The sequence below is a fragment of the Oryctolagus cuniculus genome, chromosome 15, assembly GCF_051225735.1.
Source record: "Oryctolagus cuniculus isolate XC-2025 breed Fujian yellow rabbit chromosome 15, ASM5122573v1, whole genome shotgun sequence".
NCBI classification, from domain to species: Eukaryota; Metazoa; Chordata; class Mammalia; order Lagomorpha; family Leporidae; genus Oryctolagus; species Oryctolagus cuniculus.
This window is the reverse complement of record NC_142881.1, coordinates 46,950,600-46,971,611: the sequence shown is the minus strand read 5'-3', so window position 1 is coordinate 46,971,611 and position 21,012 is coordinate 46,950,600. Positions and strand designations below refer to the sequence as shown.

At 37.2% G+C, this 21,012-nt stretch overlaps 1 protein-coding gene across 5 annotated transcripts in view; it reads left to right on the top strand.

Moving 5' to 3' along the window:
- The window catches only part of PCDH15 (protocadherin related 15), a 1,661,037-nt gene that overhangs the window by 1,003,235 nt on the left and 636,790 nt on the right, over nucleotides 1–21,012 (top strand). For all 5 annotated transcript variants that reach the window (XM_089314076.1, XM_089314072.1, XM_089314075.1 and 2 more), the window contains one exon: nucleotides 7,550–7,615. In XM_089314076.1, the coding sequence (XP_089170202.1) occupies nucleotides 7,550–7,615 (66 nt within the window). The remainder of the gene's footprint in view (nucleotides 1–7,549; nucleotides 7,616–21,012) is intronic.

Below are 21,012 nucleotides of genomic sequence, written 5' to 3'. Positions count from 1 at the left end.
GATGAAACAACTGAGAATACTGCTCCACTGATCTTATAAATTTCATAATCAAACTCTTTCTTTTTCTTTTGGATGAAACAATCAAAATGTAAAACAAGGAGTTCCTGTCAAAAGATGTCATTTTTGTGTATATTTTCCTGGAAATGACTTCCAAAAGATTAAGAGGAAAAATGAGAACAGTACCTCTGCTGCTGCTTGTGACACACAAATTGAAATGAAATGTTTGTCTAACCTAATGTTTACACTGCTTCCATTGAAAGAGAGGCCAAATCTCTCGTAACTAAGAAGATAATTCAGTGGGTGTGCATGTGCATGTACATGTGTGTGCGTGTATGTGTGAAAACACAAACGCTTGAGCAACACAGACAAGGCGATTCCCAATTCAAACTCAAATTTTCTGACACCAAAGCTTATGTTCTTTTATTTATTTGTTTTTTGAAAGATAGATAAGCCGGCGTCGTGGTTCACTAGGCTAATCCTCTGCCTTGTGGCGCCGGCACACCAGGTTTTAGTCCTGATCGGGGCGCCGGATTCTGTCCCAGTTGCTCCTCTTCCAGGCCAGCTCTCTGCTGTGGCCAGGGAGTGCAGTGGAGGATGGCCCAAGTGCTTGGGCCCTGCACCCCATGGGAGACCAGGATAACTACCTGGCTCCTGCCGTCGGATCAGCGTGGTGCACTTGCGGCAGTGTGCCGGCTGCGGTGGCCATTGGAGGGTGAACCAACAGCAAAGGAAGACCTTTCTCTCTGTCTCTCTCTCTCACTGTCCACTCTGCCTGTCAAAAAATAAAAAAAAAAAATAAAATAAAATAAAGGAAAGATAGATAGAAGGGCAGATTCAATGGTTATTTCATCAATGGTTCACTACCCAAACACAAATAATAGCAGAGCTGTTTTAAAGTCAGAAGCCTAGAACTCAACTCTGGTTTCTCACATAGGTACCAAGGATCCAAGCAGTTAAGGCATCACCTAGCACTTCCCAAATTGCACATTATCAGGAAGCAGATCTGAAGCAGGACCAAGATTCTAGCGTAGCTGCTCTAAAATGAGATGCAGTTGTCCCAAGTAGTGTCTTAACTCTTGTGTCAAATGCCTATCCCAAAGCACACATTCTTTTTTTTTTTTTTTTTTTTTTGATAGGCAGAGTGGACACTGAGAGAGAGAGACAGAGAGATAAAGGTCTTCCTTTGCTGTTGGTTCACCCTCCAATGGCTGCTGTGGCTGGCACACCGTGGCCGGTGCACCGCGCTTATCCGAAGCCAGGAGCCAGGTGCTTTTCCTGGTCTCCCATGCAGGTGCAGGGCCCAAGCACTTCGGCCATCCTCCACTGCCCTCCCAGGTCACAACAGAGTTGGACTGAAAGAGGAGCAACCAGGATTAGAACCTGGCGCCCATATGGGATGCCGGCACCAACCGGGACTAGAACCCGGTGTGCCGGCGCCACAGGCAGAGGATTAACCTATTGAGTCGCGGCGCCGGCCATGGCACACATTCTTAATCACTGTATTATACTAGGAATCATTCTCTTTAAAATCTTAATGTGCTCCTTCAAAAAGAAAAAAAAAAAAGCTTTAAAATGACTATCCTAAAGATAGGATTTGTATTAGCAGAAGGTATTCCCAAATGCAACAAATATATTGGGTGATTTTTTTTTTCAGATGTTTTGCTGTGTGCTAGAATAATTCACTGGTTATAATAGGCAGCTGTTAAGGAAATCTCAGAATAAAAATTTTAAGGTGACAGAAAGGTACTGATGATCTTTGATATAAAACATTGGTTTTATCTGAGGTATTTGAGTTTTATTTGTTTAAGATACAAGTTGATAAGTCAATGAAACAGGAAAATTGGATATTGGAGGAATCTTACTGTATAACAATTGGAAAGTCAGAGTCTGGAATTCTAACAGAAACTATAAGCAGTTGGACTCAAGACAACATTTTTTCCTCACTTCTATTTTCCCCTCTTTTCTTCGTTATTTCAGGTTGTCTATCATATTTCAAAACCACTTTCAAGTAATCACAGATTCGTGCAGGATTGTTTACACCTCTATTTAATGGTAGCTTTCTGAATCTGCAGAGAGAGCTCCAATGATCCTGCCTTTTGACAATGAATTTGTTACCCATCCTTTCCCCCATTACTTGTACTTGACAAGGACATCTCAGGGATTAAAAGGAAAAGAAGATTAAGTTGTAGAGTGTTCATTTTTTATTGTATTGTTGTAAAGTTGGTTGGAGCCATTTATTCTTATATTTAATAAATAATTCACTGAAAATCTATGTGTCAGGAAATTTTGCCTGGAGATACAACCTTGAGGAATAGAAACAGGATCTGGGTTGTCACTGAGTTCTCTATTAGAGAGAAATTGAATAATTATAAATTAATGCCACAAGGCATGGAGTTATCAGAGAACCTTAGCTAGCCTGGTGACTAGAAATAATTTCTCTGAAAAAGTGAGCTGTGAGCTAACAAACTTAAGGATATGCAAATGAAAGTCAAGTTGGACATAAAGATTAAGAGCAAGACATAATGCAGTCCTGAAAGGTCTTGAGATAGCTCTGGGTGGAGAATAGAGTAATTAAGGAAAACTTTTAAAAAATCTGTCTGCAATGCTAGGAGCAAGTCAGAGCTTGAATGTAGATGAGACAGGAGAGGGAGAAGACTGCATTATGCAGGCCTTGTAGGCCGTGTAAAGTCTTTTGGTCTTCATTCTAAAGTCAGATTGTGTGGTGAGTTGAAGACTGCAAAACATATTTTAGTTTTCAGCCTGCAATAAATGGGAAATCATTAAAAGTTAAGCAAGCAAGATTTTCTTTGTAAAATCTGTATAAAGATAGAAAATTAAAGAGCAGGTAGTAAGAGTACCTGAAGGGATATTAGGTAAGAAAACATCTGTGATTTTGTGAGAGACTGGGTTAGTATGGTGCTACTGGAGATTGAGAGTAGTGGATAGAAACAAGACATTTTTCTTTAGGAATTATTCAGACTTATTGTTGAATTCAATATAGGGAAGCTAAGAAGATTGCTAGGGTCAAAGGTACGTTCCTGGTTTCTGATTTATACCATTTGGTGCAGATCTTTGCCATTTACTGAAACAGGTCACAATTGGTCTGGCATTAGCAACTAGAATTAGATTTTGGAGGGCTACTTTCAAACTGCAATTTATGGTGTTGTCTGAGTATTGGGAAACAGATTCACTGAAAGGATTGAGTAGGAATTATAAAGCACAAGTCACTGACAGAGATGCCGATGCTAAGATGTGAAAAAGGTAAATAGCATGCAAGCTTTATTAAAAACACACTATGTGACCTTAAACGGATGCAATTTGTCTGACTAGTCTGCACCATGTCTTGGGCTTTAGACTACAACAAGCACAAAACGTTACGCATTGAGTATCTTAACAAACAGTCATTACACATCTTTCTGGTACTTGGTTTTTGGGCTTTAAATCCAATCTTTTATAAGATTATGTGAAATTGTGTGGTATAATTTTAGCTTGATGACAAATTTGCCAAAATAAGCCACACTGAATATTCAGGTATTGATATTCATATCCTGTTCTTTGCAACAAATTGAATATTAGAAAAGGAAAGAGGCCTAAAAGGCTAGCAATTTTAGCCATGAAAACAATGAATTTGTGATTTAACCAGGACAGTCAAGGGTGAAATTAAATAGATTAAGGAGGGCCATTTCCAAGGTACAGATGCCAGCAGCTAACCTGTCTCTCCTGTGGCAGCCAGATTATCCTCAGACCGTAGAGAACAGGATCACCATCCCCGAATTGATTTCTAGTATTCACTTTGATCTCTATTTGGATATTTTACATGCATAATACATCCTTGGCTAGTCCAACCTGAATAACTTTGTTCTCAAGACAATTCTAATTTAATTGCTATTAAAAAGTTTTTGTTCCTTTCAAACCAAAGTGATTATACTTTCATGAATGCATCTTTTCAAAACAAATGCTTATGCTTGGCTGTTATGAACAATGTTATTAATGGATTTTTTTATATCAGACAGTTTCTTCATTAGTTCTGAATTTCTAAAAAAGATTTTTGAACTGATTCAGAAATATCAGTTGTACATAAAAATGCATTATTGGAGAAATTTGGAACCTGCTAGAAGCATAAAGCTTAGTGAGAGTTTCTAAAGGGTTTTGACCAGGAGGAAATTTGTTTGAGCTTCAGCTCCTAGGCTGTTTCTGCTGATAAGGATATAAAGAGGACAATGGAATGTACCGCTCCTGAACGGATGTTCAGTGGGAAACTTTAGCTGGATCCATTACTGTTGAGAAAAATTCCCCAGATGCTCTTTCAAGATCAGCTCTCCTAGGCTCTGAGGGCACCAGGGTGACTGTGGCACAAACTTGGCCTTTGTTGGGAGAGAAAGACACAGTGCTGTTTTCCCAGTGAGGTAATTAACCCTGTGGAATATGATTTGCACTGCAGAAATATGGTGGAGAATCATTTAATCCTGAATGGCAATATAGTTGGTTTTTTGAAAGAGACCGTGCCTTGGCAAGTTTTTGAAAGAAAGTAAAACTAACTGGTGGAAGAAGCGGTGGTATGTTTCAGCAGATGGTGCAGCAAACAAAAATTTGACTTGGTGTGGCTTGAGAGTGAACTATGAAAATGAAACTGTGGGAAAGTTATGCAGGAATGCGGAGATGTATATTTTTAATTTGGCTTAGGAAAAATCTCTATCCTTAACGTTAAAATGAAAATACTTCAATTTTGGGTGGGGGGGATTGAATTAAGAGATAAGTTCACTCTGGTGTAAACGCTTTCTGTTCCCACTCATCAAATATATTGTTCGTTTTAGTCATTTGTGTTAATAAATTTACGACAGAATTGCCTCCATGTATGCCATATTATCCTGGACCTGTATGGTTGGTTTTGTGTTTTTGATCTGCTTTCTGCCCCTTCCACCCGAGATCATTGAAGAAAGAAGTTGATGATATTTTTACTATTTTAAAAATGTATTGATTTGAGTGGGAGACAGACCAACAGACAGACATACAGACAGAAAGAGTTCTCATCCATTGGTTCACTCCCCAAGCACCCCAACAGATGGGGTTAGTCTGGGCTGAAGCTGGGAACTCAGTTTCCCAAATTGGTACAGGACCCATCTACAGGAGCCATTACCTCCTACCTATGTTTTAGGGGGAACCTGGGGTCTGGTGCTGGAGCTGGATGTGGAACCTAGGCACTCTAATATGGGAAACTGGTTGCTTAATCAGTGTTTAAATGCTGGGCTAGACACCCCTGTTCATTCCATAGTGACTAATCTACTAGTTGAATGAATGAGTGAATTTTGAATGCATAAAGAAGGAAAACCTACACAAAATATAAGGGGAGTGTGAGAATGAAATATAATTTCTTAATGGGAGATATTATAAGGATTTCATGAAATAGGTGAAATACCCAATTCTACAATGGAAAGTACAGATTTGCCAGGCAGATATCAAAGAAAAAATTATTCAAGGTAAGAAAACTCTTAAAACTACAAGGTACATCCCACCAAGTAAGGAGTTTAATGTGACCAAAGGGTAGGCTGTTGAATTCTATTAAGGATGTTGGAGTCTTTTCATGAAAAATGTTGAAGTTCCTAAGAAATTTTTTCATTTATTATTTTTATTAATTTGCAAACTAAGGAGGTAAGGAGGGAGGAAGGAAGAGAGAGGGAGAGAGAGACCAGTCTTCAATCAGTTTGTTCACTCCCCAAATGCCCATAATGCCAAGTTTGACCATGCTGAGCTCAGGAGCCTGAAACTGTATCCAGGTCTTTCACAAGACAGGGACTCAACTACTTGAGTCATCACCTTCCCAGGGTGCACATTAGCAAGAAGCTGGAATTACAGTGGAGTCAAATTGAAAGCATGTCATTCGGTAGGGGATGCAAGCATCCCAAACAGTGTCTTAACCACTGTACCAAACACCCACACTCCAAATTTTTTTAACTCCAGAGAAAATATATATATAATTTTTGCACAGAAAAGGGAAGGTTTTCCCTTTGATTTTGGGTGCATGGAAGGTAATTGCCATGATGCAAATGCATGAATACAGAATAAGAACAGTATTTTTGGGAGACTAGTGATGATGCAAGGTGACAGAGAGGAACTGGGCCATGTCAAGAGGTATAGGAAGAACAAGGAGTGTAATGAGTATAAGATATTAGATCTGAAAATAGAATGAGTCAGAACTCTTTGAATATTGATGAGTACAAAGGGAGAAAAACTGTAGCTTTTTGAGTTTCCTTACTTCATATGAGAAAGTACATGCCTCACAAAATAGAACAAAGGCCTTGTTATTCATAGCATATGCATAACAAGTGGCAGCCTTTTTATAAACAGATAATTAACCCTTGAAATCCTCTTCCACATAACACACATATTTGGATGGCTTTAAACAAAGTTAATTTGTGCTGTTCTTCAAGAGGGTGCCCTGTATATAGCTGCATAACATGGCCCTTTCATCTTTAGTGAGTACCTCCTGGGAGAGTGGATTATATCCCTGAAATGTGCTCTGGATGTCTTGCCAGCAAAACCTTCACATTTTAATTGTCATGGATGTTAATGCTCATGACACTATTTTTATATTCATTACCATGAGATACTTGGCAGGGTATTAACAGTATTTGCAATAATGAATTAGTCATCACTACCGATTGGCAGGTGCTGTTCTGCATAATTTTTCATGATAGGAATAATAAATTTTTCTTAAGGAATTTGTATGTTTCTTCCCATAAGAAACATTTAAATGTATCTTGTTTTCATCCATATTAGTTTCTAAAATGCCATTGATGTAAGTTCTCAAATTAAGTGCTAGTATTAAATTAGCATTACAAAATTTGATAGAAAGATTTTGTGTATTCCATTTTCACAAGTCATTAGGTGATGTATGTGGTATTGTTTAATGGTTTTTTATATCTTGAAACTTCTGACTAAATATATACATATATTCTTTCTTCCTTTCTTTCCTCCACTTTTCTGATCTGCTTCATTGATGACTCTATACTTTTGACTGCAGACTGGCAATATGAGGGTAAGATGATAAAAATAAAAATCACAAACAACCTCATGAGCATTGCTTGTCTGTCTTTGTTTTAGTCTCTGTAGAACTTTATTAAAATTCTATTCACTCTCTTTAATTAGACCTTTTATCACAATTAAAGTCCAATTATGTTTGTTTCTGTTGTGAAGCTTTAATTACAATTTATCCTTGTTAATCATCCCTTTATGTTATTTCTGTGGGTTAAATTACCATCCCATTATCTCTGTCCTAAAGGACTTCTGTTCTCCAGTCATCTCTGCTGGTGTTTTTCAGTAAGATTTGAATGATTCTGTGGTATACAAAGTGACTTTGCTACAATGCTTTAAGGTATCTAGCTTATTCTTCCTATTTTTTAAATAATACAGTGTTAAAAGTAATAGTGCAAGCTAATTTTGTTATATTACTCTTCTTTGTACATGTTAATGTTCATCTCAATGAATTTGATTACAGAATGAGTGGCCTTATAGTTGTTAATTCATCCTTTTGGTTATTTTCTCTCTTTAGATTGCAAACTAGCTAGGGGAGGACCACCAGCTACCATAGTTGCTATAGATGAAGAAAGTCGGAATGGTGAGTGAGGTTTATGTTTTATGAATGTCTTATTAACAGGTTTCTTTGAATTTTCATGAGCAAATTGTGAAGATTAGAATATCTAAATGGAAGCTTCATCTTACATCCATAAACAGTTCTCTTCAATTTTTTCTCTGTATAGATTTGCATTATGTCATTACCTGGATTTTTTTTTACTAGGATTATGTTATGAGAATATGGATTTTCTATTCCAATGAGTAGAAATGTTTAGTTTTGATTAAGAAGAAATTACTGAATTCAGAGTCAGCCCAAAAAGGTATCCAGATTAGAATTGGAGCTTTTCCTTGTGGATGGGTAGAGATGATTATCATACATGTGGCCATATAACTGAAACACAAAGTGTTTTTTACAAAAAAAGTTCACTGCAATGTGTCACTTTGCTGATTTCAATGTTCTAAACTTAGCTGATTAGACATGGTGACTGTGAGAGATTAACAGGAAAACTGAAAGTGCTTGGAAAAAAAGAACATGCCACAAGATCCAAAGTGGAGGAATAGGTATAAATTTTCACTCCATCTGAAGCAGTTAGCAACCAACACCTAATTCATATCTTAAAGATATATTATTTCTTGTCAAAACCAAAGGTAGATATCATCAATGTTTCTGTTCTACAGCACTCTCCTTTCCTATCTGAATTGTAATATATGAAGATTTTAAATCTCCTCCTCTGTTATGTAGCACAAAATGGTAATATTGTTGGGCTCTGTTTAGACTGCAAACCATTCAAAGTATGTGAATAAATCTGTCATGCATTTTGCCTACTGATTCCATGATAGGGTTACTGTGGAGCTTGTTTGTTTGTACTTCCTTTCTACTTTAAACAATGTTTTCTTCCATTTTTGTGTTTTTAAGAAGGATTATCTCTAGTAGCTTTTTTAGATAATGACTTTTCTTTCCCTGTAATTCAAACTACATGTTCCTTGAAAACTTCTATAATTTATGTAATATTTGCATCAGCTGACTTCATCATGGGTCTATTATGTTGCATTACATACAGTTCTTTTGCTATTTGAAGAATTGACAAAAACTTACATTTTCTTTCCCATTCATTGTAATCAGTCAGTATTTTTGGCCTCTGTTTAAATAAACTTAAGTGTCTTCATTGAACATTTGCAATGTTAAGTAGTCACAAAAATGTGAACATTTTGATAATTTAAAATCAACCCATATTAATAATCAAAATGTAGAATTTCAGAGTTAGTATGCTTAAATGAATTGGATATAAATTATAAGTATTTCTGTAGAAAAAAATGAAAATGCTTTTACAAAAAAGGATCTAATTCCAAATTTAGAAATGTGTGTTACTTATTATTAACTGTTTTAATTAATAAAAAAATCCTGCATTCTTCTAAATGCTCTGCAATGAAAAACTTTTTAAAAACATTTTATTTGGGATCTACAAATTTCAAGTACTACACATACAGTTTTAGAAACATAGTGATTCCTTGCACCCATGCCCCCACCCTTCTTCCTCCTCCCTCTCCTATTCCCACTCTTAATTTTTACAAAGATCTCTTTGCAGTTTACTTTATACTCATTAAATGAATATTACTGTAAGTAAAGAATTCAACAAATAGTATGAAGAAAAAAAAAAAACACTGTTCCTCAACAGTAGAGACAAGAGCTATAAACAATCATTGAATCTCAAAATGCCAATTTAACTCCTATACATTATATTTTGGGTAATCTATTAGTTACCACAGATCACTGAAAACATATGGTATTTATCTTTTTGGGAGTGGCTTCTTTCACTAAGTATAATGGCTTCCAGTTGCACCAATTTTGTTGCAAAAGATAGGGTTTCATTCTTTTTTTTTTACTGCCAAGTAATATTCCATAGTGTGTAAACACCATAATTTCTTTATCTAGTCTTCAGTTGATGGATATCTGGGTTGATTCCATAACTTACCTTTGTGAATTGAGTTGAAGTGAACATGGGAATGCAGATAAATCTTTACTATGCTGATTTCTTTTGGTTTGGATAAATTCCCAGGAGTGGGGAAACAGATAACTCTTTCACCTGCTGATTTGATTTTGTTTGGGTAAATTCCCAGGAGAGGGATTGCTGGGTCATATGGTAGATATATTTTCAGATTTCTGAGGTAATTCCATGCTATCTTTCATAATGGCTGCACCAGTTTGCATTCCCACTAATAGTTGATTAGGATATCTTTTTCCCTACATCCTCACCAACATTTATTGTTTGTTTATTTCTATATAACAGCCATTCTAACTGGGGATGATGTACAACCTCATTCTAGCTTTTTGATTTGCATTTCCCTGATAGTTACCATGCTTTTTTTTCAAGGATCTGTTGGCCATTTGAATTTCTCTTTTGAAAGATGCTTGTTCAAGTGCTTTTCCCATTTCTTAACTGGATTATTTTTTTTCTTGTTGTTAAGTTTCTTGAGTTAATAAAATTTATTTATTTAATTGGAAGGCACCATTGTGAGAGTGGAGGGGGAGGGAGGGAAGGAGAGAGAGAAAGAGAGAGAGAATATTCCATCTTCTGGCACTCTCAAAATGGTCACAAAAGCAAAGGAGACTGGAACTCCATCTGAATCTGAGATTTCCACATGAGTGGCGGGGGCCGACACACTTGGGCCATCTTCTGCTGCTTTTCTATGCACATTTTCAGAGTTACATTGGAAGTGGAGCATCTGAGACTCAAACTGGTGCTCATATGGGATGACAGCATTGCAGGCAACAGCTTAATTCACACAGCCACAACTCCAGTCTCAAACATTCCCTTTTTAACTGTAAAGAAACAAGTAACAATAAACACAAGAGGTAGTTGAGCTGCATTTTCTTATTGTTCCTAAATTTCCTTAAACATATAAGCTGGGCTGAAACAGAACATCTAGTTTCACTAAACAAACTTATTTTAATGTATATGCAGTACCAATCTTACTTTGCCAGCTAGGTAATTATATCCACGGTAATAAGGATATTTTATTTCCTTTTGTGCTGATTAGATCATACTTTTGAAAGGATCTCAGGAACCTGCAAAGATGTTGCCATAGCAGTGTTCTACAGTAGCATGTGATGAAACTTCAATATTTGTGTTTTAGAAGAATATGACATGATGTGGTGTAATGATGTTGTACGTGTTCCTTGACATATTTTGTAGAAACTGCCAAGTACTCTGAATGCTGCCAAAGTTATTTGAGTGTCATCACGGAGAGTATTAATACCAACCTAGAGAATAAATAGTTTACACTTTTCTTTACATTTGATTTCTAAGAATATGATCATCAAATGAACCTCTGCCAAATTTTATAATGTAGAGTACAAGCATCCATCTTCTAAAAAAACACTGGGAGACAATCTATGAAAATGCTTGTCCTATTTTTCTTTAGGCACCATAAGAAACTCTCAATAAAAGAGTTATTTGTAGTTCTGCTTTTAAATGCTGTTCTCCTTTCCTGTATCTTTTAACTGGTAGTAACAGAATATGTCTTCAGAAGCATATTGATGACAAATTCATTGAATCATCCTCAGATTGAACTAGGAGTTCATTTTCTCTACCGTTGCCATAAAGCCAAGCTTATGTTTTAAAGAGACAAGTGAACACACACATATTCATTGGTTCTTGACAACCATCAGAAATATTTTAGCTAGTATGTTGAACATAGTGTGAAATTACATTTTGGTGGGAGAATGCATATAGAGAAACAGACTTAGAATGTACTTTTTTGTGTTTAGCAAAATACTAATGTCTAAAAATTCCCTCTGGAACTAGATTTTGTGGTTTCATTGACCTTTGAATTTTTTAAAGCATGGAATCCTAACCTGAAAGAGAGAGGTCAGCAGCAATTATACTGGGGTTATTTAAAAGCTGATTTGTGAACTTAAGCTGAAGCACAGTCCATGGCTACGTTAGCAATAAATATAGGTTGTCATTCAGATTCCCAAATTTCTGTTTTAAACATTTTTTTTGGTATCTGGATAAAGATACATGCAGTGCTGCATCAAAAAAAGAAAATGAGTTTGTCATGCTTAAAACATGCCATTGTAATTGTACAAAAGTGTTAAGATTAAGTGGCAAGATACTATCATCATGTGAAAGCTTAGGAGGTCCATCCTAAGGGTCCTTTATGGATTCAACATTAAAAAGATATTACAGACTATCAGTAAATTTGGGAAATAAAATTTGATACTGAGATAGAGCCATAATTTGAAAGTAGTATCAACAAAGGATTTCATAGCTGGCTCAATGAAGAAGTTTCTCATGCCTTTTAAGGACACATTCTAGAGCTAAGGCACAGCCACTTTCAAGGTTGCAGACCTTACCATCCTTCCAGGAAGTGAAAGACGTTGTATTAAAGGACACTGAATGTAGCTGGTTACTCAATCTCTAAAGTTTCTTTAGTTCAAGATTCTGTGTAGGGGAGGGAGAACTTGGAAATAGAGATTGGTCCTATGTTTGAAGCAATTATGATATTAGGGTTCTTTTACAAACTGTTCGCATGTTTATGTCTTTTTCTCCATTGTCAACAGAACTTGGATTGGAATAGAAAGAAATTAAATGTTAAGACAGTTGTAAGTGTTTTTCTTTCCTTATATTTGCCAATTACATATCTCTTAAATCTATATGAAACAGCTAGCTAAACTATGTCCTGAACATTTCCAAATATCACGAATAGAAATTGTACACACTCCTAATAAAAGAGGTGTTAGACTCATAGACAGAATATTCCCAAACTTTAAACAAAGTGTTATGTGATAAAAATATTTATTGGACATTCAAGTGTTTACAAACTTCAAATTTATCTTCCTTCTTCCACATTTTCTGATAAGTAGAGTCATTAGAAGACATTTTGGCAAGAAGAAAAATCAGATTGGAAGATGAGTAGGCTCTTTGTGGAGAGGGGGAGGGAGGGTAGGAGGGAGGGGATGAGGAGAAAGTAAGGAAGGAAAGAGGGAGAGAGGGAGGGGAAGAGAGAGAAAGATATTGTATCAAGTAGTTTATTCCCCAAATGGCTGCAACAGCCAAGTCTGGGCTAGGATAACCCAGGAGCCTGGAACTCTATCCAGATCTCCCATGTTAGTGCATGGACTCAAGGACTTTGGCGATCTTCCACTGCATTCCCAGACACATTAGTAGGGAGCTGGATCATAAGTGGAGCAACCAGGACACAAACTGACATCAGCAAAAGATGCTGGCATTGCAGGTGGTGCTTTAACCCTCTACTGGCTTTGTCTCAGTAGTTATTTTGTTTAGGAACTTGTGAGCTGCTACTGTTCTGCAGTATTTTCCTAATGCCAAGGTAAACAGACTTTACTCTTTTATGATGGTTTTCATTAGTAAATCCAAGAATTATTATGAATAGATTTTGATTATTTGTGAAATTTGGGAAAACTAAAAGACAAATTAAAAGAAAATATTGAAGGGGCCTGCGCTGTGTGCAGCAGGTTAACACCCTGGCCTGGAGCTCAGGCAGCCCATAAGGGTGCCGGTTAGAGACCTGGCTGCTCTACTTCCAATCAAGCTCTCTGCTGTGGCCTGGGAAAGCAGTAGAAGATGACCCAAGTCCTTGGGTCCCTGCACCCACGTGGGAGACCCGGAAGAAGCTTCTGGCTCCTGGCTTCGGATCAGCGCAGCTCTGGCCGTTGTAGCCAATTAGGGAGTGAATCATCGGATGGAAGACCTCTCTCTCTTTTTCTCTGCCTCTCCTCTCTCTCTCTCTTTCTCTGCCTCTCCTCTCTCTTTCTGTGTAATTCTGACTTTCAAATAAAATAAATCTTAAAAAAAGAAAGAAAATATTGAAAATATATTATATATTACATTTTGCTATAACCTTATATTCGTATAAAGCATAACAATTCTTGTGATGAAGAATTTTTACCAAGATTCTGATAAATTTATAACCACTGAACTTGCTTAAACTACATTAACATGTCTAGGATTATATGCAGGGCTATATGGGATAATCAATATTGATACCAAGCAAGTGATCAATAATGCAATGCGACAATTCTGTTTTCAAGATCAACAGGGAATAGATTTCTCTTCAGTTCTGTAATTACATGGAATCCTAATTTGTTTCTTAATTACTAAGAAAATTAAAATTTTAGGAGGTTAATGGTCTCTTTACAAGAGACGATTTGCTTTTTGGTATTGCATAACATCAAAATCATGATAGCAGAGTCATTTTTTATCCCATTATTTACTTATCTAAGTTATTGTAAGTTATTAACAGTGAAAGATATCCACATATTGATGAGGAAATAATTTTCCTATAAATTATGAAAGGATTACGTGAAACTACCCAAATCTCATACATTTGCCAATTTTAGATCTCAGGTTGTATAAAAAAAAGTGTCAATTTCTTACTGTATTTTAATCATCGTATTATTGTTGCCTTAAGACTACAGACTGTCATTCTAATAGAAAGCAATTTTGCTGTATTTGTTATTGGTGAACCTACATATGGAACATGACATTGTGCATATTTTCATTTGTACCAAAGAATCATTTTCTAAAAGATCAGAAGCTGTAAATCTTCTAAATATACAACTGAAATAAGTAAATTGTACAGTTTCTGAACATTAAGAAAATGTTAGTTTTCAAACAAGTTGTCTAGAATTTTATTAATATTCAGTCACGTTTATGATCTTTCTTTTCTTGTTGTTGGCCAGCACTGAATATGCAATGGAATTCTAGAACTTATGGAATGATCTTAGTGATAAAGGACAGAAGAAATACACAAAGAAAATGAAAGTTCAAAAGACTAGCATATTAGGTCATCTTTCCAAAGAGAAAATGTTCTGTAAAAGTGTGTGGCCCTTCAGTTACTGTTTACATTTCAGGATGTTAATGGTATTTACTATGAGGAAGATACTGAATTATGCAATGAAGCCCCTGTTTTTTTTTTTTATGGAAATGAACAGTGCATTGGAGGGTATAATATATTTTCTGATTATATTTTTTATTTTTGTTTAAAATTTTTATTTTAACCTCATGTTTAAAAGTAATGTCCAGGTGCCAGCGTTGTGTTGTAGCAGGTTAAGCTGCCGCCTGCAATGCTGACATCGCATATGGCTGCTGGTTCATGTCCTGGCTGCTCCACTTCTGATCCAGCTCCATGCTAATGGCCTGGCAAAGCAGCAGAAGATGGCCTAAGTGCCTGGGACGCTGCCACCCATGTAGGAGTCCTGGATGAAGCTGCTGGCTCCTGGTTTTAGCCTGGCCCAGTGCTGGCTACTGTAGCCATCTCAAGGAGTGAATTAGCAGATGGAAGGCTCTCTCCCTCTCTTTGACTTCCAAATAAATAAGGAAATCTTTTTTTTTTAAAAGTAATGTGTAAATTGCATTAAATGAAGTTATTTAACACACAAACACACACAAACACTCTTTTTCCCCAATGAAGCTATTATAGTAAACTATAAATAGGGTATTTCAATCACAGATCATTGAGGCAGACAGCTGAAGCTAGTATTGACTTTCTCTGAAAAGACTATTAAGGAGCACAAAGAATGAGCCTGTGAAGTAAGATAAGTGCTTCAAAAAGTTCATGGAAAAATAGAATGAAAAATTCAGTTTATGGGACAGTGTTTTACCTAGCAGGTAATAAACTGGAGTGCCAGAGTTCGAATCCTGGTTCTATCCCCAATTCCAGATTCTTGCCACTATAGATCCTTGAAGGTGGCTCAAGTATTTGCATTCCTACCACCTACAGAGAAGATTGCATTACTGGCAGCCAGCTTTGGCATTGGCTAGCTCTAGCTGCTGTGGTCATTTAGGGAAGTGAGTCAGCAGATAAGATTTATGTCTCTCTCTGCTTCTCAAATAAATATAAACGAATACCTAAATACTTATTTTTTTTTTATTTTTTGACAGGCAGAGTGGACAGTGAGAGAGAGAGACAGAGAGAAAGGTCTTCCTTTTTGCCGTTGGTTCACCCTCCAATGGCCACTGCGGCTGATCCGATGGCAGGAGCCAGGAGCCAGGTGCTTTTCCTGGTCTCCCATGGGGTGCAGGGCCCAAGCACCTGGGCCATCCTCCACTGCACTCCCTGGCCACAGCAGAGAGCTGGCCTGGAAGAGGGGCAACCGGGACAGAATCCGGCGCCCCGACCGGGACTAGAACCCGGTGTGCCGGCGCCGCTAGGCGGAGGATTAGCCTAGTGAGCCGCGGCGCCGGCCAATACTTATTTTTTAATCTGAGTTTATTTTGGTACGAAATACTTTTTTAAAGTCTGTACATACTTTTCCTTAATATGTATTTCCTGTAATTTTTTGGTGGAAGATCCCTCATTTAGTACAAGGAAAAAAAAGTCCCATTCGCCTGTGTAATCTTGTAGAAAAGTGGTTCTTAAAGTTTTTCACAGGAATGGGAAATTCTGCCTATTAGAGAGAAGTAATTCTGTTTAAAACTTCGATTCATTTAATAAGTCAAACAAAATCCTTGTGCACCTCAGATAGCTGACAGGTCACCAATATTTAGACTTAAGGAAGATGAAAAGAATGAGAGAAGTGAATTAGGATGATGCAAAGGCAGAAATACTGTTCATGGAGCTAAAATAGAATTGGGAAGGGGCTATGGGTTCTTGGGTTAAGCTTTGTTTTTTGTTGTAAATAATTATATATTTGAAAAGCAGAGTTACAAAGAAGAATAGATACACACAGAAAGAGAGATCTCCCATCCATTGGTTCACTCTCCAAATGATGGCAATGGCCGGGGCTAGGCCAGACCAAAGACAGGAGTCTAGAACTCCATCTGGGTCTCCCAGTTGGGTGTTTAAGAGCTGAAGCACCTGTGACCATGTAATCTGCTTTCTCAGGTGCGTAAGCAGGGAGCTGAATTGAAGTGGCATAGCCAGGATTTGAGCTGGTGCCCACATGGGATGCTGGCCTTGCAGACAGCAACTTAGCTTGCTGCAAAGCAATAATGGACACAGTTTTTAAGCCTTTTTTTTTTTTTTTAAATCCCATTATACATCCAACACAATGTTTGTGCTTTTCTTGTGCAAATGTTTTCTGTTGTTTAACGAGTGATTCCCTGATGGGTTATTTAGGCACTCAGAGGTAGAAGAAGCTCAAACATTGACTACTAGCTTTGGAGTAAAGCTCTTGGGAGTTTCTCTGTATAGAACTATTCTAAGCCCTGTTTATCCATCTGCTGTTTCCCATGCACACTCTCTTGAGGCTTTAGATTCCACCATCCCCTATTCCCTAAGGCCTTTCTTTCCAGTTTCATTTCAGCATTAACAAGTCTAAGGCTTCTGTTCCTCATTTTCAAATATTGGCTGCTATAGTATTGATTTATGTTGCAGAAGCCATTGGGCTCTGAGTTTTCTTCTGTGTTAGGACACAGAGAATCTGAAATGGATCACTATCCCTACTTTTGAATACAGTACGGTAATCAGCACTCTCAGCATTCTTAGCACTAGATGAAAATAGTAATCCCAAAATGATTTGAACACTGTTTGGACTTCAAATGCTTCCTGCGGTAATTTATAAAACAAATATTCAAATTCCAAGTATTCCTAAATGGAATTGATAATGTAATTCAATTAAATGTAAGTGTGCTATGTGGATTAATGAATATGAAAGACTTGCTATCCCTTCATCTTATTGTTATTTCACAAAACTTTGAAGTATGCACCAAAGCTGGTATTTATATTCATATTAGGTATGTAGTTTAAGCAAATAGTGCATACTTATTACTTAGAACAAGTGAAAATGAATTACTTAATTATACTGAAGTTAATAATAAAAGGTTTTGGGAATTGTTATAGGCTGTGCACCCTGAAAGTACTCTGAGCTTGGTAAAACTACAAATGGATTTATTTAACAGAATGTGGAGATATGCTAATATATTAAAAGAGCTTTCTTTTCAGTCTACCAAAACTGCTTGCCATTGATGGCCATAGGCAAAGGTTTTTCTTAGCATGAATCCTTGTTTTTATTTTCTGGATTCTGCATTTTGCATGCCATAAATTCTTATTCTCTCTTTCAAGTGCTGGCTTGCTTATCGTTAAACCCTGTTTGTTTAATTTTGGACACTTTGGGAACAAGGCTCTTTGCATTGTAAGTGCATTCCAAATCTTAATAATGGTATTGTTTTTCCCAGTATTCTTCCAATATTTTCCTATAGAAAATTTATACATCTACAAACCTGAGATTTGAATTGTCTTTTTGTGCACAGTTGAGTGTTTTGCTTCTCATTTAACTCATAATAGAGGATTATTACAATGTTCCCAAAGATCAACATGATGATTTCTCATCATAGATCAATACTGAGTCTGGAAGTTTGATTTGGTAATGCCATCAAAATTAATCAATTATCATTTTTAATATTTTGTTATCTTCAAAATATCACTAACAAAAGGGAAGATTCAATACTACATGACACATTTTAGAGAAATCATTATAAGTACTTTCACTTTTAATAAAATTATCATTTTCATAGAGCATGCTTTGGTGAAAATGTGGATTAGTGTGCTTGGTTTTATCTTCATACTCTAGGATAGACAAGATGTAGACATTATTGTGAGGAAGCAGCTCTCCATCAGTAATCTCTACAAGGTTCTTCTGCTATTCTTAAAAGTATTTAGAGGATGAAGACTTTGATTGACAATAGTCAGACTAAAAGTGTAAATGAGGTACTAACTAAGCATGAGTAAGTGAAATGGTACTCTTGTGATTCTGTCCCAAATCTTAGAAACAGTTCAAAGTTTCTTTCTAGTGAATAAGCTTTACAGAACAGTGTTATAAGCAAAGTTTATTCTACTTTTGAATTACCAATGATCAAGTAATTCCTGTAATTTTCTGTCCTCTAATGAGTAGTAAGGATGGAAATGGATTTTTTTTTCTTTTTACAAATATCTGAACGTTCTTTTCCTACCTTGAGTCATGACGTATGAGAAGTGATGTTCCACAATGAATAGGTGATATTCAGTTAACACTATTTGTTTTTGGAAACCTATTATGAGTCCTAGGAAAATAATTATTTCTTTGATTTCAGCCTATCCCAAATTGCCAATTAAATTCTCAAATTAACCATCCCTTACTCTTTGATTCCTTATTTTTTTTTCAGTTGAGGCAGATCAACTAAAATTCATGATTGATTGTGAGAGGACTAAAATCCAGCAATTTGAAACATTACTGCTTCACCTATAAATTCAAGTATTTCTCTGATTAGAAATCACTGTTTTGCCATGCCGTGGCTCAATAGGCTAATCCTCTGCCTTGTGGCACCGGCACACCGGGTTCTAGTCCCAGTCGGGGTGCCGGATTCTGTCCCGGTTGCCCCTCTTCCAGGCCAGCTCTCTGCTATGGCCCAGGAGTGCAGTGGAGGATGGCCCAAGTCCTTGGGCCCTTCACCCCATGGGAGACCAGGAGAAGCACTTGGCTCCTGGCTTCGGATCAGCGCAATGAGCCGGCCGCAGCGCGCTGGCCGTGGCAGCCATTGGAGGGTGAACCAATGGCAAAAGTAAGAAGTAAGACCTTTCTCTCTGTCTCTCTCTCTCACTGTCCACTCTGCCTGTCAAAAAAAAAAAAAAAAAAAAAAAAAAAAAATCACTGTTTTATATGTAGAAACTATTAATTTTAGCAACTGTGACATTGATAAGAAATTATGAGTGGTCTTCAAAAAGTTTGTAGAAAATGCAGATTATGAAAAAAGTATGCCTGAATATCAAAATGTTTCATATTGCAGGTTTTAGTTATTAATATACAGAGAACAAATTTCAAGAGTTTCATAGATATGATTCCAAGAGTACAATGATACTTCCCTCCCTCCCTGCCTCACTCTCCCTTTCTTTGTTTCCTTTATTTTCTTTTAATTTTTTTTGCAATAGTATACCTTCAATTTACGCAAAATAAGCTTACCTTTTAATTCCATTTTCCACAAATTTTCTGAAGTACCTTCATTTATCTATTTTCTGTTTTTGGTGAAAGCTTCAGAGACCACTTTTCAGTTGGCGCAAGAATATCATTCAAAATCGTTTAAAACAAGCAGATTTTTTTTCTTCTTTAGTCAATTATTTGTATTGATTGACACAAAATACAAATGTAGCAATAGTAAGGATTATGGTCATGAATCACTTACTTATGATACACATTTCTGACTTCAGGAATCTTTTAGAGCATTTTTTTTTAATTTGAGATTTATTTGTTTATTTGAAAGGCGGAGTGTGTGTGTGTGTGTGTGAGAGAGAGAGAGAGAGAGAGCGAGAGAGAGAGACAGTGCCTTGGAGTGGGGTGCGAAGACAGAGAAAGACAGAGATCTTCCATCTGCAGGTTCACTTCCCAGATGGCAGCAACAGCCAGAGCTTGGCTGATCTGAAGCCAGGAGACAGGAGCTTTTTCTGAGTTTCCCATTTGGGTGCAGGGGCCCAAGTACTTGGGCCATTTTCTTTTCCAGGCACGTTAGCAGGAATCTGGATTGGAAGTGGAGCAGCCAGAACTCAAACCTGCACCCATATGTCCTCATCGCAAGTGGTATCTTTACTCACTGTGCCACAGCCCAAGCTCTGAGCCCAATTTCGTGCCTGTTGGTGACAGAGACCTTCTGTGTTTTTTCCAACTTTGTGGTTGATTAGTCAGACAACACCTATCTGATGATGGGCAGCTCAGATCCCATAGGGACTTTTTTTTTAAATACACTTACCTGGGTTTTTTTTTACATTATGTTTATTTTTATTTTGAATGAAAGATACATACAACTTATACACACATACGAACACACACAAAGAGAGAGAAAGAGAAAGAGAAAGAGAGAGAGAGAGAGAGAGAGGATTGATTCTATTCAAGGATTCACTTTCTAAATGCTTGCAACCACCAGGACTGGGCCAGTCTGAAACCAGGAGCCTGGAACTCAGTCTGGGTCTCTCATGTGGGTAACAGTGACTCACATGCTTAAGCTACCACCTGCTGCATCCCAGGGTGAACATTAGTAGGGACGTAGATTGGAAGCAAAGCCAAGACATGAACTCAGGCTCTCCAACTTGAGATTCAAGCATCCCAAGTGGTGCCTTGGGGGTCGATGATGTGACATAGTAGGTTAAGCCTCTGCCTGTGGCACCAGCATCCCATGTGGGTGCTGGTTTATGTCCTGGCTGCTCCTCTTCCAATCCACCTCTCTTCATATATGCCTTTGAAAGCTGTAGAAGATGGCCCAGTGCTTGGGCTCCTGTACCTGCCTGGGAGACCCAAAAGAAGCTACTGGCTTCTGATTGGCGAATCTCTGGCCAGTGCAACTATCTAGGGAGTGAACCAGTGGATGCAAGTCCTCTCTCTATGCCTATCCTTCTCTCTCTCTCTCTCTGTAACTCTGCCTAGATAAATAAATACATTTTAAGAAGTATTGTCTTAACTGTTGTACTAAATGCCATCCCCCTAACCCCCTGACTGGAATTTCAGTTAAA